The following is a 27,324-nucleotide window of genomic DNA, read 5'->3' as shown; positions in this document are numbered from 1 at the left end:
AAAGAAAAAAACCAAAGAAACTAAAAACCAACAGCAACAACAACAACAGCAACAACGAACCCTTCAAATATGAAGAGACAAAAAGAAAGAACCACAAGTTAAATGGGTGTTTAATACATTGTCAGGACTAGAAGTACAGAGAATTAGAAGTTGTGTGACTGACGATGATGTTGATGTTAGACCTTTCCCAGCTTCCTCGGAGCAGTGACTATTCTCGGCCATCTGCTGGCCACTGCGCTTGGTAGTGATCAGTAATCACATCGCATCCCACCACGGACCGCCCTGTGTCACACTAAGACTCCTCCCACTCAAGGTACAAGAACCCACGGGAAGTGAAAACGGCAAACTCATGAGAAAGAAGGCAAAGGCCTAAGGACTGGGCTCTGAGTGTCTGCTCACACAGACCTCCTATTTGTTCCTATCAGTAAAACGGAATAATAGAAATGAAAGCTACTTTAATGAAAAGGGAACGTAGGTATGCTCATTAAATATAACTACTGGAATTTTAAATATAAATACCTGTACTCCCTGATTAGTATCAGGCAGAAGCTAAACTATTTATCTAGAATCCTGGTCTCAGAGAAAAAAGGTCAGAGACAGAGAAGGTGCTTCATGTTATCAGGTCCATTTGGAAACAGCCCAGGGCCTTCAAGAGAACCACACTAGTCTTTCTTTTTATCGGAGACCTCTGTTGGTCCTTTTGTGGAGAATCCATTTGTATCTGCACCCTAGAATGAAAAAAAGAATCCAGAATTATGATAACAAAAAGGTACTGACTTTAGGAAACAATCTTTGTAGAAGCAGACAATAAACTTTAGCATTAACTTCCAGAATTATGCAGGTTAATTAATTCACAGAGCTGCGAGTCAATATTGCAGGGACCAGTGAAGACAGGGGTGTTCCAAACATTCATTCCCGTACAAAACCACCTTTACATTGGGCCTAGGGATGTAGCTCCGAGGTACAAGGCTTTCCTGGCCGGCTCCTGGCCCAGGGCTCAATCCCCATGTCAGGTGGGGAAAGGAAGGCAAAAAGACAACACATTAATCAGAAGCCTAGTTTCAAATCTTTCGATCGAATGTTAGTAACTAAAACTGAGGCAAAGCTTCCAATTCCAGAGGCTCGCCCTTCCAGAAGCCTGTGGTTCCCCAGCGCTGCCCCGCACCCGTATCCTTCGAACTCGGAGGCCTTACCTTGCAGTCTACCTTGCCCGTATTCTTATTGTCCAATTGCTGTACAGCTTTTCTCGGCCATATGCGACTGACCACGGGGTATATGTATGGCTCCAGGAACTTTTTGAAGATCCAGAGCAGCACTGGAATGACGATACAAGGAATGCACACCATCGTCCCACGCTGGATTTCTGAAACTGCCGACACCACAGGGGGAGAAGTCAGCTCGTCACAGATCAGTAAGAGACGCTTCAGGAACAGGACTGTATCTACGGGGCGTGGAAGCTATCTAGAAAAATATTTGCCGAAAGCAAAGGTTTCTAAACCAAAATGCTCTCTATGCAAGGTAGTGGAACAAGTGAGGAGACAGGAACGCTGAGATGCCAGCATCCAATCCTTTCCAGTAACCGCGGCTTTCTTGGGGATTCTGGGATAAAAGACGCTTCCGTGCACAGAGGTTCCTGCCTCCAAGCCTGACAACCTAAGTCGAATACCCAGGACCAACTCGGTGAAAAGGCAGAATCAAGTCATCACTTAGACCTGACACCATGTCAGAGGTATACATGCCCACACGACAAATAAAAATGCAATAAAAGGGGGTTGGGGATTTAGCTCAGTGGTAGAGCACTTGCCTAGCAAGCGCAAGGCCCTGGGTTCGGTCCTCAGCTCCGAAAAAAAGAACAACAACAACAAAAAAAATGCAATAAAAGAACGTTCAGGATACCAACAATATGTGTTAGGTACTTTACATAGTTTACCCGCTCATTTACTTCTAACAGAACCAGGAAGGGGGCCAGTAAGATGGTTTAGTGGGTAAAGGTGCCTGCCACTGAAACCCAGATGGGAGAGGAAAGGCCTGTAAGTTGTCTTCTGGCCTCCAGACAGCACAGTGGAGTTCTCCCTCTCCCATGTACACATGCGCCAAATAGATACACAGTAATAATGAGAGGAGGAGGAGGAGGAGGAGGAAACCATCAGAGAAACTAGATGTTCTACAGATTTAAAAAGAAATAAATTATAGCCAGGCATGTCAGTACCTGTCTGTAATTCCAATATTTGATTAGTAGTTGGAGCCCAGCCTGGTCTACCTAGGGAGTTCTGGGACAGTCAACAGTCAGGGCTACACATCGAGAAGGATTTTTTGTTTGTTTTGTTTTGTTCTAAATAGCAATAATGGTAAAATAGTAATAATAAAAGGAAAACAATATTACTCATAAACAAAATATAGTATGCCCTTAGTGTTTATTTTACAGATTTATTATTATTTATATAGAAATATATTTATATATATTTATACTTATTTATATATAAACACACTGCAGCTGTCTTCAAACACACCAGAAGAGAGCATCGGATCCCATTACAGATGGTTGTGAGCCACCGTGTGGGTACTGGGATTTGAACTCAGGACCTCTGGAAGAGCAGTCAGTGCTCTTAACCACTGAGCCATCTCTCCAGTCCTTAGTGTTAAATATATGAATGTGATTGTTGGTATATGCTCAGCCCAGGGACTAGCACTATTAGAAGGTGTGGTCCTGTCAGAATAGGCGTGTCACTGTGGGAGTGGGCATAAGACCCTCACCCTGGCTGCCTGGAAGTCACTCTTCCACTAGCAGCCTCTCAGACGAAGATGTAGAACCCTCAGCTCCTCCTGCACCATGCCTGCCTGGATGCTGCCATGCTCCTGCCTTGATGATAATGGACTGAACCTCTGAACCTGTAAGCCAGCCCCAATTAAATGTTGTCCTTATAAAAGTTGCCTTGGTCATGGTATCTGTGCACAGCAGTAAAACCCTAACTAAGACAATAAGGAACTCACAATTAACAATGGGCCAGACAGTGGTGGCACACGCCTTTAATCGTAGCACTTGGGAAGCAGAGGGAGAGATCTCTGTGAGTGTAAGGACAACCCAGTCTACAGAACTGAGTTCCATGACAGACAGGGCTACACAGAGAAACTCTGTCTTGAAAAAAACAAAAACAAATATACAAACAAACAAACAAAAAAACCCAGGACTGGAGAGATGGCTCAGTGGTTAAGAGTGCGGACTGCTCTTCACATAAATAAAATAAATCTTAAAAAACAAACAAACAAAAAAACCCTTAACGCTACCAGCTGGAAGAATATTCTCACTTTAAACAAACAAACAAAATAACAAAGCCCCCCCACACACACACACAATTTGCCAATGGAATAATGCTTAAGGCAAACTCTGTAATACAAAACTCATACTTAGGCTTGCAAATCAGTCTTTTCCAAGTCTCCCTTTACATTTTTTGGGGGATTGGGAGGGTGGGGACTGGGGGCCTTGTGCTTGACAGAAAGAATGCTGCCATCAACTTAAACCTTAAAACTGTTCTCGCTTTCTCGTTCTCTCTCTCTCTCTCTCTCTCTCTCTCTCTCTCTTTCTCTCTCTCTCTTTTCTCCCTCCCTCCTTCCCTCCCTGCCTCTCCTTCTCCCTCTCTTTCTCCCCCTCCCTCCCTCCTTCTCCCCCTCTCCCTCTCTCTCCTCCCGCCCCCCTCCCTGTGTTTGGAACCAGGACTCTTCTTGCCCAAACCCCCCAAGTGCTGAATTACAGGTACCACTATATCAATCAACTTCCTTTCATACTTATTTTGTTCCTTTAAGATTTACTTTTTTGGGGCTGGGGGTTTAGCTCAGTGGTAGAGCGCTTACCTAGGAAGCGCAAGGCCCTGGGTTCGGTCCCCAGCTCCGAAAAAAAAGAACCAAAAAAAAAAAAAAAAAAAAAAAAAAAAAAAAAGATTTACTTTTTTGTGTCTTGATGTTTTGCTTGCATATGTCTGTGTGCCATAAGCATACAGCACCCGTGGGGTCCAGAAGCAAGTCATGTGGGAGCTGGGATATGAACCTGGGGCTTCTGGAAGAGCAGCCCCTGCTCTTAACCAGTGAGGATCACTCCCTTGTATTCCTTTTAAGGATATAACTAACTGAAAGTGTGCTGGGTATAAGATTTTACTCAATGCTGGGGTTGGGGATTTAGCTCAGTGGTAGAGCACTTGCCTAGCAAGCGCAAGGCCCTGGGTTCAGTCACCAGCTCCAAAAAAAGAAAAGGAAAAAAAAAAAAAAAGATTTTACTCAATGCTATGCTGGGTAGCTTTATATCGACTTGACACAAGCTAACCGTCACCTAAGCGAAGGGAACTTCTCTTAAGAAAATGCCTGGGGCTGGAGAGATGGCTCAGAGGTTAAGAGCACTGACTGTTCTTCCAGAGATTCTGAGTTCAATTCCCAGCAACCACATTAAGATGGTGGCTCACAACGATCTTAATAGGATCCAATGCCCTCTTCTGATGTGTCTGAAGACAGCAACAGTGTACTCATACATAAAAATAAATAAATAAATCTTAAAAAAAAAAGAAAGAAAGAAAGAAAATGCCTATAGCCAAGCATGGTACCTACCTTTAATCCCTTGGGGAGATACAGGCAGGCAGACCTCAGTGAGCATAAGGCCAGCCTGGTCTACATAGTGAGTTCCAGCACAGCTAGAATTAGTGAAGACACTGTCTCAAAAATTAATTTACTTATTTTAAAAAGGCCTCTTTCATACCAGGCTATAGGGCACTTTCTTAATTACCAATCGATGGGGGTAAGGGCCAAGCTCATTGTGGGTGGTGTTACCCCTGGGCTAGTGGTCCTGGATTCTGTAAGAAAGCAGGCTGTGCAAGCCATTAGGAACAAGCCAGTACGCAGCACCCCTCCATGGCCTCCGCATCAGCTCCTGCCTCTAGGTGCCTGCTTCACTGACGTTCCTGTCCTGACTTCCTTCAGCGAAGAACAGTGATGTGAAAGTATAAACCACATAAACCCTTTCCTTTCCAACTTGCTCTGGCCACGGTATTTCATCACTGAAATAGCACACTTAAGAATTATCATGTAAGTAAATTATCCATATCTAAGTTAATACTTCTAATATTTTTTTCTTTTTTAGACAGAACTTTCACCACAGAGACTTACTTACCTGGCTGGAACTCTCTATGTGGACCAGTTCTTCCTCTACCCCTCCTGTTCTGGGGCTAAAGCCATTGTGATGGCTTGTATATGCTCTGCTCAGGGAGTGGCACTACTAGGAGGTGTGGCCCTGTTGGAGTAGGTGTGTCACTGTGGGTGTGGGCCTTAAGACCCTCATCCTAGCTGCCAGTAAGTCAGGCACTAGCAGCCTTCAGGTGAAGATGTAGAGCTCTCTGCTCCTCCTGCACCATGCCTGCCTGGATGCTGCCATGTTGATGATAATGGACTGAACCTGTGACCTGTAAGCCAGCTCCAATTAAATGCTGTCCTTGTAAGACTTGCTGTGGTCATGGTGTCTGTGCACAGCAGTAGAACCCTAAGACAGCCCTTCTTAATGTTCTTGATAATTAAAAGTCATACTGGCAAATCTGGTTCTGAAAGTCAGCTATCTCTTAGAAAGGGACACTTGCTCTGTTAAATCAAAAGAGTCTCTTAAGACTAGGATTTCAGTTCCAGGGTATAGCCCACGGTTGTGACGAGAAGTTGAGGTAGAAACTTGAAAAATTACATCAACAATCAGGAGCAGATAGAAAAACACAAAGATCCTTGCTTGCTGGCTCTCAGCAGCCTTCTCCTCCTATGCTGTTCACCTCCTGCCTAAGGGATTGTGATGCCCACAAGGGCTAGGTCTTCATCCTTTAGTGATCAATCAGACAATCCCTTACAGACATGCTCAAGGCCAAATGATCTCGATTATCCCTTATTAAAACTCTCTTCCCGGGGAATGCTAGGTTGTACCAAGTTAACAAATAAAACTAACCAGCACAAGACCTTGAGAGGAAGTTTCAGAACAGTACACAAAGGTTTCAATTATCCTAATTTTCAGAATACTATAAGTTAAATAGCACTGACTATCAAATGAATCGGCACAAAAAAATAATTTAACCTATTCATAATGCAGGTGAAAGTGTTATGATTCTTTTTTTTTTTTTAATTTGGGTTTCTCTCTGTAGCCCTGGATGCCTTCGAACTCACGGAGTCTATGTGTCCCTGCCTCCTGAGTGCTGGGATTAAAGGCATGCACCACTGCCCCTTGGCTCTAGTGTTATGATTCGTTCTGAAAGCAATTCTGAAATGAATTACAAGCAAAAACTATAAGCACGTATAAGTTTACATCAAGGAATGACTAGATATTTTATAAAGGATGCAATTAGTTCTAGTTAAAACAATTTAAGAATTTTCCAGATTAAGCTCCAAAACTTTTAAAAACGTACCTTTGATTTAAAAGAAAAAATCAGGTACTGGGCAGAAATGGTACACAGGAGGCAGAGGAAGGCAGATCTCTTTGAGTTTGAGGCCAGCTTAGTCTACAGAATGAACTCCAGGGCAGCAGAGTTATACAGAGAAACTCTGTCTTAAAAAAACTAACAGACAGACAAATCAGTCAATGAAGCTGGGGGTGTTATCTCAATGGTAGGGCTTGTTTACATCCTGCCAGACCAGCGGTTCTCAACATATGGGTTGTAACTCCTTGGTTCCCAACATATGGGTTGTAACTCCTTGGGAGTAGAAGGACACAGGGGTCGCCTAAGACTATAGATAAACACAGATATTTACAGTTACAAAGTAGCAACAGAAATAACTTTGTGGTTGGGGGCCACTGCAACATGAAGAACTGTATTAATGGGTCACAGCAGTAGGAAGGCTGAGATCCGCTGTACTGAGCATGTTTAATCAGCAGCATTTAAAAGTCAGTTAGCAGAACTAGAGAGATGTCTCAGTGGTTAAAAGCACCAGCTGCTCTTCCAGAGGACCTGGGTTCGATTCCCAGCATTCACAGGGCAGCTCAGTGTCTCTTAACTCCTGTTCCAAGGGATCTGGCTCCCTCACAAATGCAGACAAAACACCAGTGAACATAAAATAAATATTAAAAAAAAAAAGTTAATTAGCAGAGATTCTCTTCAGCAAACATGAGCTGGAAATGTACAAGGCTCTAGGTCTTGTACCCTTTAATAGTACCAAGCACATTTTACAGATTTCATAGGGAGGCTGAGACCTGCTTCACTTTCTGAAGGTGCTTCTTGGAAACAGGACTGTGCCTTAAATCCCTCATGAGAAAATGCAGACAAAGGGAGACCCCACCTTACAAGGATGCAGCGTGCACTCAATAGTGTAATGTAGTACAAAACCGAAATGTAACAAAACTGGCCAGGCCTGTGACCTCAACTGTTTGGGAGGCTAAGGGAAAAAAAGACATAAATCGGCCTAGCCTATACATCAAGCCCAAGGCTGCATCGACAATGTAAGATCATATCTTAAAATGAAAAAACAAAAAACGAGGACTATACAGTGTGATCTTGTCTCTAAAAGTTTTTTTTTTTTTTAACTTTTACTTCTTTTAAAATTTTACAACTCCCTTTCAGGCTTTTTTTCCTATCCGTCCAACTGTCTGTCACCACGCTGTTTTTTAAAATTCTACGTGTAGTTAGCATTTTAGAAATTCGTACATATTATGCTCTAAGTAAGGCCCCAAGAACCTGTGCCAGTAACGACACCATATTTAGTTGACAAAGTCTCACTACGTAGCCTTGGCTGGCCTTGAACTTAAGAGACCCACTTGCCTCTGCCTCCTTTGTGTTGGGACAAAAAGAGTGCACCACCACTCCCAACTTCCACAGCATGGTTTTTATAAAACTTTTTTGGATCTTTTAACTAGTAATTTTTTTTTAAAGATTTATTTATTTATTATATATGAGTACACTGTAGCCGTCTGCAGACACACCAGAGGAGGGCATCAGATCTCATTACAGATGGTTGTGAGCCACCATGTGGTTGCTGGGATTTGAACTCAGGACCTCTGGAAGAGCAGTCAGTGCTCTTAACCACTGAGCCGTCTCTCCAGCCCTTAACTAGTAATTTTTGATAGATATTTTATACTGTGAAAACTGCGGTGGAAAATCTAGAAGATAAGGTAGACTACTATTTTAACTACTATCCAATCTATCAAAGAGAGCAAAATGGAATCTTTCATTCAACTTGGCCCAAGAGGACAGTGGAAGAAAGCGGAAAGAGCGAGGGATCCACCAGAACTGCCCAATAGAGCCGTAGTCGCCTCCCTTGAAAGAGACAAGAGGGACTGAGCAAGTCAAAGACAAAAAGTAGCGAAGCTGCAGGGGTCCAGTGGCACAGAGGAGGGGCACCCACCGTGCGGGTCCAAAGAGAGGAAAACCACGAGGGAAGCAAGGAGGGGGCACCGAGGTCCACAGACGGGGATCAGTGCAGAAATGCAAGGTATGCAGGCTACCTAATTCCTGGGGTATACCGGCGCACCGCACAGCGTCTGGGGACGTCAAGCCGCTGACAACCGCTGCGAGAGTCACTCGCCACCACCAAGACGCCCAGGGCAATGTCCGCACTTCCGGGAGGCCGGGCTGCCAGCAGCCAATTGCAGGTCAAGACACTGACAAAGCTATACACGTCAGCCAAGGGGCGCACAGAACGTAATGATGACGTTCACAGAGCTCATGACACTTCCGGAGCTGCGCTGTAGTCAGCGCCTGATAACCCGGGAAAGCAAAGGGTACCTGTGTGAGCAGAAAACCAATTTCCAAAGCACCTGAATGGGTTGATTCTGAAAAACCAGGGCTGTCCTGTTCAAGGTTTGAAACAGGACGGCGGGGATAAGTCCTGCCTGGTCCTCCTCACCAGCCATAGGAATGGCGCTGGCACATAATAGGGCATTTTCAGGCCCAGATCTGCTAAATCAATCTGGGTTTTCACTGTATGTGCAGACTAGGCTGGAAGTCAGGATTCTCAAGGTATGGCTTCCCTGGAAGCTGGAATTATAGTTGTGTCCCTATCGAGACCTAGGGACCTTCACTCAAGTGAGTAAAAACTAGGGTCTGGGTTGTTTCTAGCACTCAAACCCTGAGCTGCTGCCCATTTCACTCTCACTAGAGCACTACACCAGACTTGTCTGTTGATAAAGCTGTGAATCTGGAATCCTCACACACTACTGGTTAAAACAAGCCTCCTTGGCAATGTCTGACAAACTTACTTTTCTACGTTGGAACATCCATAGAGAAACCACTCTCCTACAGAGCCTTGTACACAAAAGGTTTTATGTTCAAAAAGATATAGATCATATTTTAGTGATTATAGAACTCCTTCACCATGTGTCCTGGAATCTAGGTTTGGACCCTTCACCCTGGGCACCACTCCTCCAGTCATTTAAATACTATGGGGAAAGCACAAAACCTAATGTTTTCAAAGACAGTGGTAAAAGTCTACGTACTAACTGGAATTTTGAGTGAAAATACATAAAGTAGTTCAAGGGTGCAGTACTGATAGGCAACTACTTGAATGTTTCCAGTAAGTGGGATGCATGGCTTGAAAATCTGTGCATTAACAGGTGTAAAGTCAAGCTGTAAGCTATGTGGGAGCAATGAAAGGTACTATAAACTGCCTGGGAATGTTTCTTGTACTGTATGGCTGAGGCAGTCAGAGAATGGTTATCAGCCCCTGGAATTTAATAGGTTCACTGCATGTATGTATGTAGTCTGCAGTTGACCCTTCTCTGCAGCCTTTATAAACCCATTCAAGAGTATGCACATCTGTTTGGGTGTCTCCCTAACAGGCAAAGATATGGCACTTAAAACAGCTAATCTCGGGCTGGAGAGATGGCTCAGCGGTTAAGAGCACCTGACTGCTCTTCCAGAGGTTATGAGTTCAATTCCCAGCAACCACATGGTGGCTCACAACCATCTGTGATGGGATCTGATGCCCTCTTCTGGTGTATCTGAAGACAGCTACAGTGTGTACTTATATATAATAAATAGATCTTTAAAAAAAAAAAACAATCCCAGCAACCACATGGTGGCTCACAACCATCTGTAATGAGATCTGATGCCCTCTTCTGGTGTGTCTGAAGACAGCTACAGTGTACTCAAATATATAATAAATAAAATATTTAAAAAAAAAAAAAAGCTCATCTCCAAGTCTGAGAGTATAGAAAGCTTTTTCATGTGTCGGTGCCTTCCCCCCCAAATCAGTAAGATGGTCTCATGTTTAAGGGGGCACTTGCAGACTACCTTAAAAATCACAGACTAAGATACCTAGTGGTGATGCTGTGAAACTGGGAGGTAAAGGCAGGTGGACATAATCTAAAGCCAGAGTTAAGGTCAAGGACAGCCAAGACTACACTACATAAAACAAATGAAACATAAAAATACTGCCCATTTTTACTTTATACCTATAGTCTTCTGCATAAGAGCTCCTCAGTAAATGCTAACTCAAAAAAGCTAGACAGTCATATTTACACAGTCCTGTGGTTGAGATGTCTATTTCACTGCTTAATTAGTAAAAAGTTCTTCTGCATGCTAAAGCGCATCTCTCCTAACAGGGCTTATTAACAGGTAATCTAAGACAATCGGCTTATAAAGACCACAGAAGACCTTTACTTTATCCGCATTTATTTATGCTGAATTTATTCCCGTGCCATGAGCTTTTGTTTCTTCAATTTCTTCTGGGATATCTGAGAAGACAAACAAAGGAACCATTTAAGTTTCCAGACTAGAACATTAAATCTTAGAATGACTCAAATCCACATCTAAGGTAACAGGAAAAGCTCAATTGTTGAAGACTACATAAGATCAAGGACAAATGGCCACGCGCCAAGGTTAAATTATTTAGCTGTAGAGACACCAAATGCAATGACTGACTAGTCCCATGGGACACAGGTTCTGCAGTGCTATGTCACACTAAAGTGGTAAAGGGCTGCCAGTACAGCTTCCCCTTCAGTTATTACTAGGGTCTGTGTCACCACCCGTCTCTCACTAGCAGTATACACCAGCAAACTGAGCAACTTACCTTTTTCTTCTGTGCAACCTCCTCTTCTGGCTTTGGAACAATCTGTTCCTTCTCAGTGAGGATCATCTCGATGTGGCAGGGGGAGCTCATGTATGGGTTAATCCGGCCGTGAGCTCTGTAGGTCCGTCTGCGCATCTTAGGAGCCTTGTTCACCTGGATGTGTTCAATGACCAGAGAGTCTACATCCAAACCCTGAAAGGGGGAAAAGAAAAATCAGACAAAAACATGTTTGTCAATAAAACTTCAGCACCCCACGGCCAGCCTCTAACTTGGATGTCCTTAACTTCTTGCTTATCCTGCTTCAACTTCCTGAGTGCAATGTTACTTTGCACTTTAGGTAGTGATTTTCAAGTGAAATCATTTATGAAAGGCAACTCTTATTTCTAAGGCATTATTAAGACATTCAGCTACCATAAAATGTAGTTTAACACATGCTGTCAGTAGCCATTGGGGCTGTCACACTTCCCTTACAGTACGAAATTTTCCTTTTGTAAAAAAGGCTCAACCTCATTGTTTTAAACTTCTCATATTATAGAGTATAATTATCCTACCACTAGACACAGCTGTCAACAGCTACACCATTGCTAATGCTAGCAATTACAAGGTCAACAGCATGAAGTAAATGAAAATTTTTCTTTTGGGGTGCCACACCCTGATTTACACTCAATAAGCTATAAACCCCTAGACCAAAGGAAATGCTTCTTCTATAGGACCGGGGATGGAGGAACTATTAGGACATAAGCACACCATGACCCTAAACCTCTTTAAGCAGAATTCTGGGACACTAGATAGAGGCACAAGACATAAAGGTAGTCATCTTGGCTCCTTTTTCTAAGACAGTTTCTTACTAGTAAACCAGACTGACCTCAGGATAGACTGAAAGGACAGCAATGGCCCAGGTACCTTAAGTTCAGCATTACTCTCTGCATTTTTAAGCATGTGCAGCAAAAATTCAGCACTCTTTTTTGGCCACCGTCCCTGTGTCCAGCCCCACTGTTTGGCCTGAAAGAAAAGCAGGTAAGCAGTTTGTTACTTTCCTTGATGAATCAAATGAGACCCAATTGAGAACCATGCCAACACCAAGGTTGCTCAGAACATGTTTTATTTCACGGTTAATCCAAAGGTGTCCTAAGATAGTCATCACAGCAACCCAACTGACTATAAAGACTTTACCCTACTCTCCCACTCCTTTACAATCTTTACAACATCTTCAAAGATTTCTCACCTGGGCGCACCTACCAACTCCACCATTATACCGCCGGAATGGCACACACTGCTTCTTTAAAGTGACATCCTTCAGATACTTGGTGGCTTTGCGGATATGCATACCCTTGATGGCCTGGGCAGTTTCCCGGGTGTTCTAAGAGAAGCCAGAAAGGTTTGGTTAACAGCATTAAATTTTCCGAGAGGAATTTAGTTAAGCTCTACCTTCTTGTATTGTTATACCTGTGCTCCACACTAGAGTGGCAGGTTTTACTCAAGCACCCCCACCTCATGCCCTACTCATATAAAAGGTGGCTGCTCAGATTTTACTTATTTTCACGGTAAATCCAAAGGTGTCCTAAGAAAGTCATCACTGCAGCTACCTTTCAAAGATACTCAGGAGCAAATTAGGATTCTTTAACATCAACACATTTTCCTTACCTTAAAGTGAACACGAAGGTTTGAGCCTCTTGACTTGCATGCTGCAAAAGAAAAACATCCATTTTTTTTCTATTTACGAACAGGCCAAGCACACAATTAAAAAACCCACAAGTCAAAACAGAAGCATGCCCTTTTCAGTCACTTACATTTCGTGGGGTTTTCTGGGTCAAGGGAGTAGCGAACCATCTTCACAGGTCACCTGTGAACGCAACGGCTAGTAACTAACACAAATCAGCTAGTAACCCAAGAGGTTTAAACTACCGACAGCTGCTCAGAGAAGAGCTATTTTCATGATTAATCCAAAGGTGTCCTAAGAAATGACATCATCGCAGCCATCTTTTTCTTTTTTGGGGGGGAGGGAGGTACGGGACATGGTCTCTGTGTTAAGTGCCTGGCTTTCCTGGAACTCGCAGACCCGCCTGCTTCTGCCTCCTCAATGCTGGCATTAAAGGAGTGCACCACCCTGACCCTGCACGGAGTATTTTCTTAATACCCACTTCCTTTCTTCATGAAGGTGGGAGCACGAGGATGTCGCCTTGCCCTCGGGACTAAGGCTGTTCTCAACCCCGTGCCTCTCCAGACTGGGACTTAGCAGCAGCGTGGCACAGTGGAGCCACAGCGCTCTGCAGACCCCTCCTTCCCCCCGACTTCGCAGCCTCCCTACATACCCACGTCCCGAGCAGCCCAAGGGACAGCACTGAGCCTCCACCCGGCGCTCATCTCAGCACTCTCACCCGGGCCTAGGCTGCCCCTCCACGCAAAAGCCAAGCCTCGGGCGTCCCGGTCTGATCCGAGCACCTCCGCCGGCCCGGTCACCCATGCCCGCCCCTCACGCTGTTCCGCGGTCAGCAGAGGCCTGCGCGCCCCCGGGCTCCAAGTCGGACGCGCCCCCGCTCCTCCACACAGAGCACGGCCGCTTGTGATGAGGACCCATGGCCCTTCGAGCTCAGATGCCGGGACCGCGACGCCAGCGCTCCCAAGGCCGAGATGGCGGAGGATTCGCCCCGAGAGCCCGACGCCGAGTAACACTCACCTCTGGCCGCTAACAGGAAGAGGAAGCGCGAAGGCTACTGGGAGAATTCATGAGACCTCGACCTCTCGCGAGACTTCCTGCCCAAGGAACGAGATCCGAGGAGTAGGAGGGCGGAGAAGGAAGGAAGTGTGGGAAGTTTTTAGAAAGTTTGAGAAGAAGTGAGTCTTTAGGGACTTTCTCTCTCTTTAACTCCGAAATTAAAGTGTATGGGTTTAGGTGTCAGTAAATAAATAGAATCTCGAAGCATAGGACACGAATTATTAGAAGTGAACGAGAAATGTAGCCATGGTCGTTGTTAGATTTGATTATTGTCAATATGTACCCTCTGAAAGTGGTCTGTAAATGAACGGATAAGATGAAAGGCCAGAGGGGTTGGGGATTTAGCTCAGTGGTAGAGCGCTTGCCTAGCAAGCGCAAGGCCCTGGGTTCGGTCCCCAGCTCCGAAAAAAAAAAAAGAAAAAAAAAAAGAAAAAAAAAAAGATGAAAGGGCAGAGCCAGGAATGGCTGTGCTAGCCTTTAAATTCCAGGTAGAGGCAGTGGACCTTACCATGTTTGAAGCCAGCCAGGGCTATATAGTGAGATCCTCTCTTAAATAAACAGCCTAAGGACATATGTCCTGGTGCCTCATACCTGAAATGTTAGTCTTGTTAGTTAGAATGGAGACCAGGGCCGGAGAGATGGCTCGGCAGTGAATAGCATTTGTTGCTCTTGAGTAAGACCAAGTTCGGTTCCCAGCATCCACAAGGTAGCTCACATATGTAACTCCAGTTCCAGGCAATGAGATGTCTTCTTCTAGCCAGGCACACCCGTGGTGCACACACTTGGCAGGCAAGATATGCATACACATAAAATCTAATTTTTAAATTAATTAATTTAATAAAATAAAAAAATTTGAGGCCAGCCAGCAGTACATGAAACCCTGTCTTCACAAAAAGATGAAAGACTAGTTTACAAAACCAGTCCTTGGGAGGCTAAGGAAGTAGGGTGGGAGTGGGGGAGAAACGACAGGGGTGAGGTGAGGTGGGGAGTCAGTCAGTCAGGTGTATGTCTACTGTGAAGATTAGGCTAACTGAGGACTCTAGTTCAAGATTACTGTCCCCAGCGCCAGTTCTAGATGTTCACTGGTGGCAGAAAATGTTGGCATTTTCTTTCCCTTTCTTTCTTGTGTCTGATTCCGTTACAGTCTGGCTTTAGGTTCTTCTGTGGCCCCACGTCCAGGCAGCTCAATCTCCCAGAGACTGAGTTTGACTTACAATGCCTTGGGCTCACTTGACTTGATAATGTCAAAGATTCTCCTGTCCTCTGCCTTTTGTACCAAATGCTGGATATTAGAGTTTTTCTTAGTGCTTCTCTTTCTTCACAAGCTTTTACTACAGGCTGTAAACTTCCAAACACATTATTCTCTTAAGTTAGATAGACCCAGAGAAATAGACCACCTTCTCAGAATTTTTCCTGGGGATCTCTGAGAGAATATATAACTTACCCTTAAATAGAACTTCCGGCTTGGAATGTAGTTTTCTGGTAGAATATTTCCCTAGACTTTCTCAAGACTTGGCTTTGATCCCTATCACTGGGGGAAGGGTGTGGGGAGGACTGTTGAACTACTCTAGGAAAGGAAGAAATAATACTGGGTATTGGAGGTGTGTAAAGACAACGAAGATGCCCTCCAAAAGACGCCCTCCACATTTCCTAATTGAATACCGATTGGCACAATACACTGAACCTAGGGGAGGAACAGGAGCACTAAAAATCAATAGTCTGTAGGGCCCGATTCAAGCTTTTGTCTTACCAGATGTGCGGGCACACACCACTCTCTACTCAGGAAGATGAGGCAGGAGGATCGTGAGTTCTAGGCCAGCTTGTGTTACTCAGTGAGTTAGAGACCAGCCTGGATTATATATGGAGACTACTCTCTGAAAGTTTTGTTTTCAGATTTTAGCTTAGGGAAATTTAAAACACATGCACAAAGAAATATACAGGTGCTTTACTGAACTTTCTAAGCAGTCTGGGTTTTGTCTTTTTCCTTCCTCTCTTATCTGGCCAGTGTTATAGGATATTTGAACCTGTTTCTACTCGGGGGTAGAAATACCTTTAATCTCAAACAATGAAGGCATAGTTAGTTTGTAGAAAGAAGCACCTGTGTTTGAAAGTGAAGTCTAATCGAGTGACAGACAAAGTGGAAATCAGATTTGACAGAATAGGACATGCCCAACTCATGAGAAGAGAGAGGAAAGGGAAGCTACTTAAGGGAGAGACAGACAGTACAGGAGGAAGAGTACAATGGAGGAATACAGCAGAGTTCATGGAGAGCAAGACAGTAGAGTTGAGAGGGAGAGTCAAGCACAGAGGGGAAAGAGGAAGCAGTGTTACCGGGACAGTTGTGCAGAGACAGACTGAAGAGCAAACAAGCTAGATACAGGTGAGGACAGAAGGAGCCAGAGAATGAGAAGGAGCCAGAAGATTAGAACAGATTGGTAGGGATAGTTTAAGGCTAAGTAGAACAATTTAGAGGGTGAAAGAGAAGCCAGTTTGAGTAAATCCGCTGGAAGAGGAGTTTGAGCCAGAGCAGCTGAGTTAAACCAGCGAGTTAGAATTCAGAAAGATCTAGAAAGGGTGAGCTTATTCAGCAGCAAGTCTCAGAGGCTGACACCATTCTAGAGCTAGATTAGATTATAGAGAGGCTGGAAGCTTCCAGGATTAGACCTGGGTTAGCAGACAGAAGCAGTGAGCCTCCCAGACAACAGTTACAACAGGGGAATAAAGTCCTGCTTCCTCTTCTTCTATTATGTTTGTTGGGGTCCTGGAGTTACCTCACAAACCACACGAACACCAATCTTATCAGACAGTGATAGTTTATTGAGAAGACGCCCCAGGACTGATTCAGGAACTGAACTGTGACGCCCAGTTAAGGTTCTAGAGGGCTTTTTTAAGCCTGAGCTCTACAAACATGTGTGCCAAGTTAACCCACCAATCAGGATTTAGGAACAGGAAGATTTCCTTAGGAACATATTTTTTTTAAAGATTTATTTATTTATTATATGTATATACACTGTAGCTGTCTTCAGACGCACCAGAAGAGGGCATCAGATTTCATTACAGATGGTTGTAAGCCACCATGTGGTTGCTGGGAATTGAACTCAAGACCTCTGGAAGAGCAGTCAGTGCTCTTAACCTCTGAGCCATCTCTCCAGCCCCAGGGGCAGGGGACTTGCCTTGTCTAATATTCATGTCCTAACTTGTCTACCAGGGTGGGACTTGTCTAACATTCATGTTTTAACTCACCAATCAGGATGTCAGTTCCCAGGGAGGTCTTTGGAACTTAAACTTTACTCAAACACTACTCAAAATGGAGGTCTTATTTTAAATGACTTGTACCACAAACTTATTGTGGATAACTATACAAAACAGTTCTACTGACTTCTATTGCGGTTGGTTTCCAAGGGCACAGAACATAACAGAATATATAATCAACTTGGCATTAGAAAGTTTTCTTTTTTTTAATTGGACAAGAAGGACAGAAGCATCCGCACTTTAGTCGAGCTTCATGTGGTCTGTGGATTGTGTCTTGGGTAATTCAAGCTTTTGGGCTAATATCCACTTATCAGTGAGTTCATACCATGTGTGTTCTTTTGTGACTTGGTTACATCACTCAGGATGATATTTTCCAGTTCCATCCATTTGAATTTCATGAAGTCATTGTTTTTGATAGCTGAGTAGTACTCCATTGTGTAGATGTACCACATTTTCTGTATCCATTCCTCTGTTGAAGGGCATCTGGGTTCTTTCCAGCGTCTGGTTATTACAAATAAAACTGCTATGAACATAGTGGAGCACGTGTCCTTGTTAAATGTTGGAGCATCTAGAAAGTTTTCTAATAACAGCAGAAACATATGAGAAAGTTTTCTTATAATGGCAAGCTAGCCAGGTAACAGTTACCTAGGCCTTAACATCCATTTAGCCCTTAATATTTTACCTAGGTCTTAACAGTGTTTGTTTTTTTTTTATTTATTTTTATGCCTCCTTTTGTTCATGTGGTTTGTGAGGTAATTCCAGGACCCCAACAAACATAATAGAAGAAGAGGAAGCAGGAGGATCACGATTCCTGGCCTGTAAAAATAACTTTTATTTCCCCGATGTAATTGTTGTCTGGGAGTCTTACTGCCTCTGTCTGCCAACCCAGGCCCAGTCCTGGAAGCTTCTAGGCTCTGTACAATCTAATCTAGCCCTAGAGTGTTTCGGCCTCTGAAACTTGCTGTTGAATTAGCTCACCCATCTTTTTCTTCCAGGTAACCTTCTCCAAGCATCCTCCTCCTTTTTACTTTGTATTTTTTTTCTTTTTTTCCTTTTGTTCGGAGCTGGGGACTGAACCCAGGGCCTTGCGGTTGCTAGGCAAGCGCCCTACCACTGAGCCAAATCCCCAACCCCTACTTTGTATTTTTAATATAACCATGATACCATTCATATACATCAAACCACTATCATGAACAACAATACCTTAATATAGCTCATATCTTAGTTTGAAAGCGGTTTTTTTCCCCACACGCCCCCCCCCAATCTTTACAGATTGTTCAAATCAGAATCAAGGCAAAATCCTAATATTGCGTTTGAGAGGTAGATCCCTATCTGATCTATGATGGCTTCTCCTTCTCATCCTCCAGGTCCCACCCCTTCCCCTCATCCCTCACTCATTTGTGGAAGAGATCAGAGTGGCTGGCGTGGAAAGTCCGTACGTCAGGATTTGTCCTGTTGCATCTTTACTGTGTCTTTAAACATATTATTATAGCCTTCGAATTCCTGGAGATACACGCCAAGATTAGTTTTCTTGGTCTTCCAGTTTCGAGGTCTCACTATGTAGCTCAGACTGACCTCAAAGTCACAGTCTTCCTCAGCCTTCCTAGTTCTGAGATTACAGGAGAGGGCCACCACCCCTGCTTGTGAGGTAGCCGTCTGCAGCCAGTTATCAAATACTCTAGCAAGTGGACACTAGGAGCAAGGTGGGGTGGGAAGCACAGTCAGCATCCACCGTAGTAGATATTTGTTTGTTTGTTTTGTTTTCTGAGACAGGGTTTCTTGGTGTAGCCCTGGCTGTCCTGAAACTTGCTCTCTAGACCAGGCTGCCCTTGAACTCAGAGATCCACTTGCCTCTGCCTCCTGGGTGCAGAGATCAATGGTGTGCACCACCACCAGACAACTCATCATAGTAGATATATTTTTTTAAAGATTTATTTTATTTATTTTATGGACAGCATTCTGCCTGCATATGTGATTGCAGGCCAGAAGAGGGCACCAGATCTCATTACAGATGGTTGTGAGCCACCATGTGGTTGCTGGGAATTGAACTCATGACCTCTGGAAGAGCAGTCAGTGCTCTTAACCTCTCAGCCATCTCTCCAGCCCCATAATAGATATTAATAGATCATTCTATGGATCAGAAACTGGGGTCTGTAGGGCAGTGGTGGCACAGGCCTTTAATCCCAGCACTCAGAGGCAGAAGCAGGTGAATCTCTGCGTTCGAAGCCAACCTGGTCTATCTGGCAAGTTTCAGGATAGCCAGGGCTGCACAGAGAAACCTGTGGGAGAGAGGGAGGAGGAAAGGACTGTAATGGGGGCCAGAAGGAGAAAGAACAGGATGTGAACGTCAATCTACCTTTGAAGCCTGGGCTCCTCCCACCGTCTTCACTGCCTACCCATCCTTTCTGGATTGCTCCAAGTGGCTGGTGGTGGCCCTGTGTCACAAGCTGCTGGCTTTGTTCCCTCCCTTGCCTTAGGCTGTTCACTCTGCTCCCCAGGGTCTGATGCACAATCTCCAGTTGTGCGACCACGACTGCTTGCTGTCCTCAAGTTGGTCCTGAAAAGGAGCACCTCTGTCCAGTGCTGGGGGTGCACAAGGGTCTGGATTCTAGTATCAGGAGAGCTGTAGAGAAACCCAGGCAACAGGAGATGGCAAGGTCAAAGAAAACAGTTATGGGCTGCAAGCAAATGCCCTGGGGCTTGTCTGAGAGGAGTAAAGCACTCCCTGCCTTTGGCTTTCCTTCACAGTGACTGACTACTGGGGACTCCTTTACCCTTAAGATCTCCCCCAGAGCAGCAGAAAACAACGACCCTCAGCCTTTCCCCAGCAGCAGCCATTGAATCTACTCACGGACCTGCAAAGACAGGCATCAAGTGGACCCTGCTGAGGTATAACAGTCTGTCCAAACAACTGATCCTTATAGTTAATGGATCCTAGAAGAATCAGCTGCCTCGTTAAACCAACTGACCAAGATGGTTAGCCTGCCCATCTTCACAGAAGGGCTGTCTTTGGGGATTTTCAGAGTGGACATTCCATATTTAAGTCTTGTGGAGTGACCACTGGCCTCCCTTGCCTCTGGAACAATGTTTTTCAGAGTAAAGCAGCTTGGTCTCCGGGCCTCCAGGAGAGCAGGGAGAAAAGACTCAATCCCTGGTGAAGATCTGCTCTGCTCTGCAGTCTGATTAGCCAGGAAAGGGGGGTTCCTTTCTGACAGCAAGAGGGGATGTAATCTTTTCCTCAGGGGGTCAGATCCTTTCATATTCTTCTGGGGACAAGTCTGTTTTTCCCTGATTGCCCAGAGCTAGGATGGTGTTTGGAATTACATTTCTTAGCTAAGCTTTCTTGAGGGATCCTAGCTAGGCTTTCTTGAGGGATCCTACTTTCTTGTTTTCCTGACACTTTAATTCCCAACGCTACAGTGTATTCTTTACCATAACTCCATTTCTGCAGAGGTTTAGGGAGGGGAAAGATTTTAAAGTACAAGTTTTAAAATTTTAATTATTTATTATTATTACATTTAATAATAGCATTACTATAATCACAGTTTTATAGTATCAATAATATGATATTGTTAATTGATGATATTGATAATATTGATATATTAATAATGATATATTGATATTGATAATATTGTATTATTGTGATATTAATAACATGTTGTAGTATTACTATAGTATTATTATCTTTAATAATACCTTTAATATTATTATTATTTAGCCTTTGGAAACATGTTGCTAAGAGTTCCTTGTTGTTAAAGTTGACACTGAACATGAGTGCCTCCTTGCTTCTGCCTCTCAAGTTCTGAGATTATAGTTATATGCCACCACACCTGGCTCTGGGAGAGCCAAAAAAATACATTTCCAGGGTTGGGGGTAGTGCAGTCAGTAAAACGCTCTCTCCTTGAAAACAGAAGGTCTTACGTTTCATCCCTGGAGCCCATGTCCAGTGCCCAGGAGACAGAGATAGAGGTTAAATAAACCAGCTGTTCTAGACTACTTGGCCACTTCCAGGCTCTGTCTAAGGACAGACAGAGGTGGAAAGTGCTTTAGCAATAACACCCGAGGGTGTCCTGTGGCCTCGACATATACCTACACACACGTGTACCCTCACACACATGACCACATACAGAAAAGTACATTTTCTTAGCTGGATATGGTGACACATGACTTTAATCCTATCACAGAGGAGGTTCAGGGGGTGGAGCTTAAGGCTACATTGTGAGATCCCACCTAAAAACAACAACAACCACACAACACCGAAACAGCAGAAAGATACGTTCTATTTCCTTTTCATTTTGTTATAAGCTGACATCGTGTGTGTGTGTGTGTGTGTGTGTGTGTGTGTGTGTGTGTGTGCATTTGTGAGATTTTCCTGGTAGGATCCTTGTGTAACTTCACAGCAGGTGGATGTGTGGATGTCCTTGTGACTTCAGCAGTTTTCCGGACGCTCCCTCAGCTTCACACAAATCTCTCCCCTCCCTGTTATCAGGAAAAGATCTTAAACTGTCCCTAAGGCTATAGATCTCTTTGGACATATATGCAGGGTTTCTGTCTCAGACAGGCTCTGGGTGCTCTGCTTGGCCTCATACTGACTTGGGCAATATCTTCTTACCTCCTGGTTCCTTCTCATTCTCTGGCTCATTCCGTCTTCACCTGCGTCTAGCTTGTTCTATGAACAACTGTCTCAGTAAATCTGCGCTCTCTCCTCTGCGCTGTTCTCTCTTAAGTCTCCTGTCTTCCCTCTCCGTTCTCCTGAGAGTTGGGCCTGTCCTATTCTGTCAAATATTTCTCTGATTCATCACTTTGTCTGCTACTCAATTAGGTGTCACTTTCAAACATGGGTGCTTCCTTCTACAAACTTTACCTTCATTGGGATTAAAGGGATTAAGGGCGCGTCTGAATTCCAGCCAGAGGGATTAAAGGTGTGTACTAAGGCTCAGCCACAACAGAACTACAAACAAGGCTTTTCCAGTAAACAACTCAGGGTTCACAGTGTGATTAATGTCCGGTAACACACCTTGATAATGCCTTTTTTTTTTTTTTTTTTGGTTCTTTTTTTTCGGAGCTGGGGACCGAACCCAGGGCCTTGCGCTTCCTAGGCAAGCACTCTACCACTGAGCTAAATCCCCAACCCCGATAAATGCCTTTTTAAACCCTCCAAGTTAACTCTAAGACTGGGGTCAAGACTGGGGTCAACATGTGCATATCATAGTTGACTTCGTGCCTGGATATCTGCCTACTCTCTTCCTTACCCTAAATCTAAGGCTTAGAATTTCTTTGACTCCCCCACCCCCACCCCACGACTTCCTGACTGTATCTTTGTAATTACTGGATGCTGTTTGTACCTGTTACACCAAATCATCCTTACACTCCAATTTTCTTGATACAAAGAAGGTCTATTTTTTTTTTTTTTGGTTTTGGATATTTTTATTTCTTCAATTTTTTATTATCAGGAGTGACTGAAATAAAAAATATAATTGAGTCCCATCATTATTGTCATTATGGAAATGGCTTTAAGAGAAAACTGGTCAGATGAATATTATTGCTTCCCACTTTTCAACTGGTAAATAGTTGCCATTGATAAAACAGACAAGCCCAGAGAATCTGTCCAGAATGTTCAAGAATATGGTCTATTACACAACATGCCTGTTCTCGGGGAGAACACCTAGGACATAATTATGTGTACTTCTTGATCTCATCATACAAGACAAGCACAAAGGCACCACCCATGCCTCTGAGAACGTTGGACCATGCACCCTTGAAAAAGGCCTTGCCTCCTTCGTCTCGAGCGATCTTCCGCCAGCAGTCAAGCGTGCCTGTATACATGATATCAGTTCTTTTGCGTCCAGACTGCATCATCATACGACGGCGAACCGTGTCAAAAGGATAAGAAGTCAGGCCAGCAACAGCAGTGACAGACTGTGCAATCATCCAGCTGATGAAGATGTGAGTATTCTTGGGATCCAGGAGCATTCCCTTTGCAGTGTCATAGATACCGAAGTAGGCAGCTCGGTAGATGATAATGTCCTGTACTGACACATTAAAGCCTTGGTACAGGCCCTTAATCCCATCAGATTTGTAGATTTTAACCAGGCAGTCACCAAGGCCTTTGAATTCCCTTTCAGCTCCAGCTTTGCCCACATCAGCTGCTAGACGAGTACGGGCAAAATCAAGAGGGTACACAAAGCACAAGGATGTGGCCCCAGCGGCACCACCTGATGCCAGGTTCCCTGCAAAGTACCGCCAAAACTGGGTCCTCTTGTCCACACCACCCAAATAGATCTGCTTGTATTTATCTTTGAAGGCGAAGTTGAGAGCCTGGGTGGGGAAGTACCTGATGACACTGGCCAGGTTGCCACGCCAGAAGGACAGGACTCCCTGTTCCTTGGGGATGCGAACCACACCGTCCATGATGCCCTTGTATCGCTTATCTGCCGAGATTTGCTTGCTGGCGTGCCGCACCTGCAGCAGCAGCTTGACCCGCTCGATGGGTGCTACCGCCGCCGTCTTGGAGATGGCCGCGGCCACTCCACCAGCCAAGAAGTCCTTGGCGAAGGACACAGCGACATCTGTCATGTTGAAAGTAAAAAAGAAGAGGCAGGCGACTGCAGGACAGGACTGGGTTGACAACCGGCTTTGACTCCCGGACTCTCAAGAAAGGCTATTGAACCTTGTCAACTACAGAGTAGATGAAGGACTGAAGGCTAGTCTCTAGCGCGAATCCTTTGTACGTCAAATGAGTATTTTGGGTGACAGGAAAGAAATTCTAGAGCACGGGGAGAAGATAGCACAGACCCGTAGCAGAGCGGGGCCGAGGTGAGAATGGAACGAGCTGCTGTGTGTTCCCCCACAGTCTCACAACAGCTTTGTAAACTGGCTAGTAACTCCGGTAGGTGGCTGAGGATGCGTTCACTTGGTGTTCAAGAGAGGAGAGCTTGAGTTTACTGCCTCTCTTTCCTCTACTGCCTCTCTTTCCGTTACATCTGCCTGACACAAAGAAAGAATCCAGGGATACAGGAATTCTGGGAACTTTTGTCTTGGGTTTTGTAAAGGGCTAGCCTAGAAACTCTGGGACTGTTTTAAGTGGCGACCAAATTCCTGTTGCAGGTGGCCGAGCAGCATCTGAACCACTAGATGGCACCAGCTCGGCGTCTGGACCGCTTTCGCCTTCATTTGTACGATTTTTCCGAACTTGCAAACCCGACGACTTTGTTCTGATGAACTAGGTGCTTCTTCGAAAGAGGGCTTTGAAGCCTTGCAGTGCTGAGATTGTGAATGGGGCTGGAGTTGAGAAGGCGGACTCAGAGACCTAGGGAACTGAGCCTGTCGTGGTGGTGGTGGTGGGGAGGATGATACAGTAATAAACCCCTATTCCCACACCAGGGAAATTTGCCACTCAAGTGCCTGGCAGCATCAGGGCTGGGAGGTCTGAAGAGGTCCTCTGGTCCAACCCTCTTATTATGCAGATTAAGAACTATTCCTCAATTTCTCTCTGTGCAAAGACTTTCTCCCCAAATATAGCCAATTGTTTGAATAAAAATAAGGGCGGGGCATGCCTTATGGCCTCCCTAGTAACTGAGGCCTTTTAAAAGACAACTATAGGGGTTGGGGATTTAGCTCAGTGGTAGAGTGCTTGCCTAGCAAGTGCAAGGCCCTGGGTTCGGTCCTCAGCTCTGGGAAAAAAAAAAAAAGAGAGAGAGAGAGACAACTATAAGAAGGTACAAATTGGGGCTGGGGATTTAGCTCAGTGGTAGAGCGCTTACCTAGGAAGCGCAAGGCCCTGGGTTCGGTCCCCAGCTCCGAAAAAAAGAACCAAAAAAAAAAAAAAAAAAAAAAAAGAAGGTACAAATTTTGCTCCTTTTCTTTTGTTTCTAAGGGAGATTTTCATTCCTCCCTTTCTTCCTTCCTTCCTTCCATCGTTGTGAGACCCTGTCACACACACACACACACACACACACACACACACACGACACCCCCAACATAATAAAAAGTGTTTCCTGAGTTTGGGGGTCCATCACAGTGAATAATTGGATCTGAGGAGGGGGCCATAGAACCCCGGCTTGTAGCCAGGGGTCAGAAGTCTAGCTGACAACCTAAGTATTTGTGGTTGATGTCTGAGACGGAAGGGATTGGTCTTGTGGAGCAAACCCTGGAAGTAAGGGTCAGAGTCTAGGCCAGGTTAGTGGGGTTAGGACCGAATTAACTTCAGGACACTCCATGGGTCCATGGAGAACAGCTCCATGCAGGGATAAGACCTTCAAACACCTGGTTTTAGAAATGAGTAAGGAGTGGTGTTGGAGAAGAGAGAGAGGAGAGCTGATGTTTTCTTCTACACATGCTGGTACTCAACAAGAGGGGATTATGTGAGAATGAGTACCAGCCAGCGGCTATCAGAGGGGCGTCTTAGTCTGTCAGCCATGATGCCTCTGTGGTCGGCTGTCCCAGCCTTGTGGTGGGAGTGACATGAAGGCCAGGGCTTAGTGACTCATCAAAGGGAGCACACGGAAGGGATCTGGGCAAGGCCCATCGGGCATTCACTGTCCTGTTACACTGAATGAATATGGGTTTGGATTTCACCTCTGAACATGTCCGTGGCTTTCTGGATCACTTTAGTTGTGGTGGGAAGACTCACCATAAATGTGGGTCATACCATTTCATGGCTGGGTTCCTGGCCTGAGTAAAAAAGTCAAAGGAAGCTGCAGAGGGGCTCTCATCACTCCCTGTTTCCGGCTTGGGCTGGACAAACAATTCACACAGAACCTATGAAGGGCCATGGCTTCTCTAGAGAGGCTCCGTAGAGCAGCCCCTCCTCCACTGAGCATCTACTGAGGTAAAGTTCTCAGTGCCAGCAGAGCTGTCCAAGTGCCTTGTGAAGGCCCACGATTTTATCAGGGAGGGAAAGTAGAGGCCGCCGTGTCATATCTTTTGGCAGGTCACACTCGCTTTTCTTCTGCTCCCTTCAGCTGGGGTTGCAACCCCTCTGGGCACAATGTATCCAGCTGGTCACCCCATGATCGGGCCACATTCATCTGGAAGCTTCAGACCAATGAACTGAGTGGATACCTCGCCCCACCGTTTATGGCCTCAGAACAAACTCCTTGTCTTGCTGGCAATTCTTTTATCTGTTGCTCAGTTTGTGTCAAACCACATTCTGGGGCACCAGGCATAACTTTGTTTACAAGACAAGGCTCTCTATGTATTTGGCTGGCCGGCATTGCTATGCTGCTTCAGTCTTAAGTTTCTGATATGAAGTCAGTCAGAAAGAAGTAGCTTGTAGTAGAACCGATCTAAGCTTGTCCACAACTGGCTTTCAAATAAACGGGACTCAGACTGTGGCTCTTCCATTGGGCTTTGACGATTACTGAGAAGGGGGACCCCAAATCTACTCTTCTAACCGCAGGCCCGGCTACCTCCTCAGCGGTGTACCCCAGATACTTGCTGTTTCTCCTGGCCATGGGCTCATGGTCCATCTCCCGCCATGGCAGCTTTCTCTTCACCTCTCTTTCTTCCTCCTTCTTCTCAGCTCCTCTCTCCTCTCTTCTCCACCCCCCAAACAGGTAACTCCAAACTCCAAGCCCACCTACCTCTAATCCCTCCAGTAACTGTCTGGGAGCCAATTTTATTTAACCAATAGTTTTAAATCAAGGAACAAGGTTTGCACAACACTAGACCTTCAGGTACGGAGTTTGGCATTACAACACGTAGCAACAGCCTGAACCTCAGCTGTAGGTAGCAGCCCCTCTCTCTTGCCAGCTGGGTTTGCAGCTGAGTTCTGACAGGGGCTAAGGGTGTGAAGGTCAACGCTGACCCCTTTGAATCCTGGTTCAGCTGATGCTTGGTTATACTTCTCAGGCGGAGGTGGGATGTGAAGAAAACAAGAGAGCTCAACTCTCTTGTTGAGGAAGCAGGAATGGGCTCCCGTTCTCACGGCTTTCCTTCCGTTATTTCAGCCGGCCTGGTTTGTTGACCCTTCCCCTATGTTTTGGAGGTTTTTTTGGCTAGACATTCTTGCCCGTGTCACTCAGGTAGCAAACAGGCTTGGGAATCCCCCTCTACCTCACCATTCTGGCACAGGCATGCTGAGTAGTCTCTCAAACTGAACCGGAAGGATTAAAGCACATCACAGAATTAAAGCAGAAGTCCTTTTCAACACCTTTCTCTCACTCTTGTCCAGCCCACAGCCTTCTGAGCGATGTCAGTGCCTGACAGAGCTGCTCTCCTCGGACCCCACACTCCTCTGCTTTGCCTGCTTCTAATCTCTGTGTGCTGTGTCTTAGCCTCTTTTCTTGGCCTTGACTCCTTCAGCTCTTTTGAATCCTTTCAGAAAGTAGGCTAAGACCTTAACC

General features: G+C 45.1%; 2 protein-coding genes, 3 non-coding genes and 1 pseudogene across 10 annotated transcripts; all 6 read right to left on the bottom strand.

Moving 5' to 3' along the window:
* Positions 1-92: 92 nt before the first annotated feature.
* C18h18orf32 (similar to human chromosome 18 open reading frame 32) lies at positions 93-8,562 on the bottom strand. Of its 2 annotated transcripts, none has more exons than XM_087593276.1 (3): positions 8,347-8,562; positions 1,194-1,369; positions 93-728 (listed from the first exon to the last, which is right to left on the bottom strand). In XM_087593276.1, exons 2-3 carry the CDS (start codon positions 1,344-1,346, stop codon positions 663-665), a joined length of 219 nt encoding a protein of 72 aa, XP_087449402.1. In that variant the 5' UTR covers positions 1,347-1,369; positions 8,347-8,562; the 3' UTR covers positions 93-662.
* A 2,034-nt stretch (positions 8,563-10,596) lies between these two features.
* Rpl17 (ribosomal protein L17) lies at positions 10,597-13,714 on the bottom strand. 5 transcript variants are annotated; one of them, XM_087592305.1, is made up of 7 exons: positions 13,688-13,714; positions 12,801-12,853; positions 12,655-12,723; positions 12,236-12,370; positions 11,914-12,012; positions 11,011-11,202; positions 10,597-10,675 (listed from the first exon to the last, which is right to left on the bottom strand). In XM_087592305.1, the coding sequence occupies exons 4-7, from the start codon at positions 12,335-12,337 to the stop codon at positions 10,628-10,630; spliced, it is 441 nt and encodes a 146-aa protein (XP_087448431.1). In that variant the 5' UTR covers positions 12,338-12,370; positions 12,655-12,723; positions 12,801-12,853; positions 13,688-13,714; the 3' UTR covers positions 10,597-10,627. The 5 variants fall into 5 exon arrangements, with proteins under 5 accessions (XP_087448431.1, XP_087448429.1, XP_087448430.1 ...); XM_087592303.1 differs by having other exon boundaries at positions 12,655-12,695; positions 13,323-13,711; XM_087592304.1 differs by having other exon boundaries at positions 13,389-13,711.
* Positions 12,095-12,159, bottom strand: LOC120098351 (small nucleolar RNA SNORD58). The gene has a single exon (XR_015643166.1). It is a non-coding gene; the product is annotated as a small nucleolar RNA SNORD58 (small nucleolar RNA).
* Snord58a (small nucleolar RNA, C/D box 58A) lies at positions 12,528-12,592 on the bottom strand. The gene has a single exon (XR_015643167.1). It is a non-coding gene; the product is annotated as a small nucleolar RNA SNORD58 (small nucleolar RNA).
* Snord58b (small nucleolar RNA, C/D box 58B) lies at positions 12,921-12,986 on the bottom strand. The gene has a single exon (XR_015643168.1). It is a non-coding gene; the product is annotated as a small nucleolar RNA SNORD58 (small nucleolar RNA).
* Positions 22,393-23,632, bottom strand: Slc25a5-ps11 (solute carrier family 25 member 5, pseudogene 11; annotated as a pseudogene).

The sequence above is a fragment of the Rattus norvegicus genome, chromosome 18, assembly GCF_021556685.1.
Source record: "Rattus norvegicus strain SHRSP/BbbUtx chromosome 18, alternate assembly SHRSP_T2T, whole genome shotgun sequence".
NCBI classification, from domain to species: Eukaryota; Metazoa; Chordata; class Mammalia; order Rodentia; family Muridae; genus Rattus; species Rattus norvegicus.
This window is presented reverse-complemented; position numbering and strand designations above follow the sequence as displayed.

Excerpts from the sequence above, each read along its gene's own strand:
- C18h18orf32 (XM_087593276.1), bottom strand. The coding sequence starts at position 1,346 with ATGGTGTGCATTCCTTGTATCGTCATTCCAGTGCTGCTCTGGATCTTC. Across the intron at positions 729-1,193 it reads CGGGCAAGGTAGACTGCAAG|GGTGCAGATACAAATGGATT; the intron begins GTAAGGCCTCCG and ends TTTTCATTCTAG.
- Rpl17 (XM_087592303.1), bottom strand. The coding sequence starts at position 12,840 with ATGGTTCGCTACTCCCTTGACCCAGAAAACCCCACGAAAT. Across the intron at positions 12,371-12,654 it reads ACCTTCGTGTTCACTTTAAG|AACACCCGGGAAACTGCCCA; the intron begins GTAAGGAAAATG and ends GGCTTCTCTTAG. Across the intron at positions 11,203-11,913 it reads AGAGTAATGCTGAACTTAAG|GGTTTGGATGTAGACTCTCT; the intron begins GTACCTGGGCCA and ends TCCCCCTTTCAG.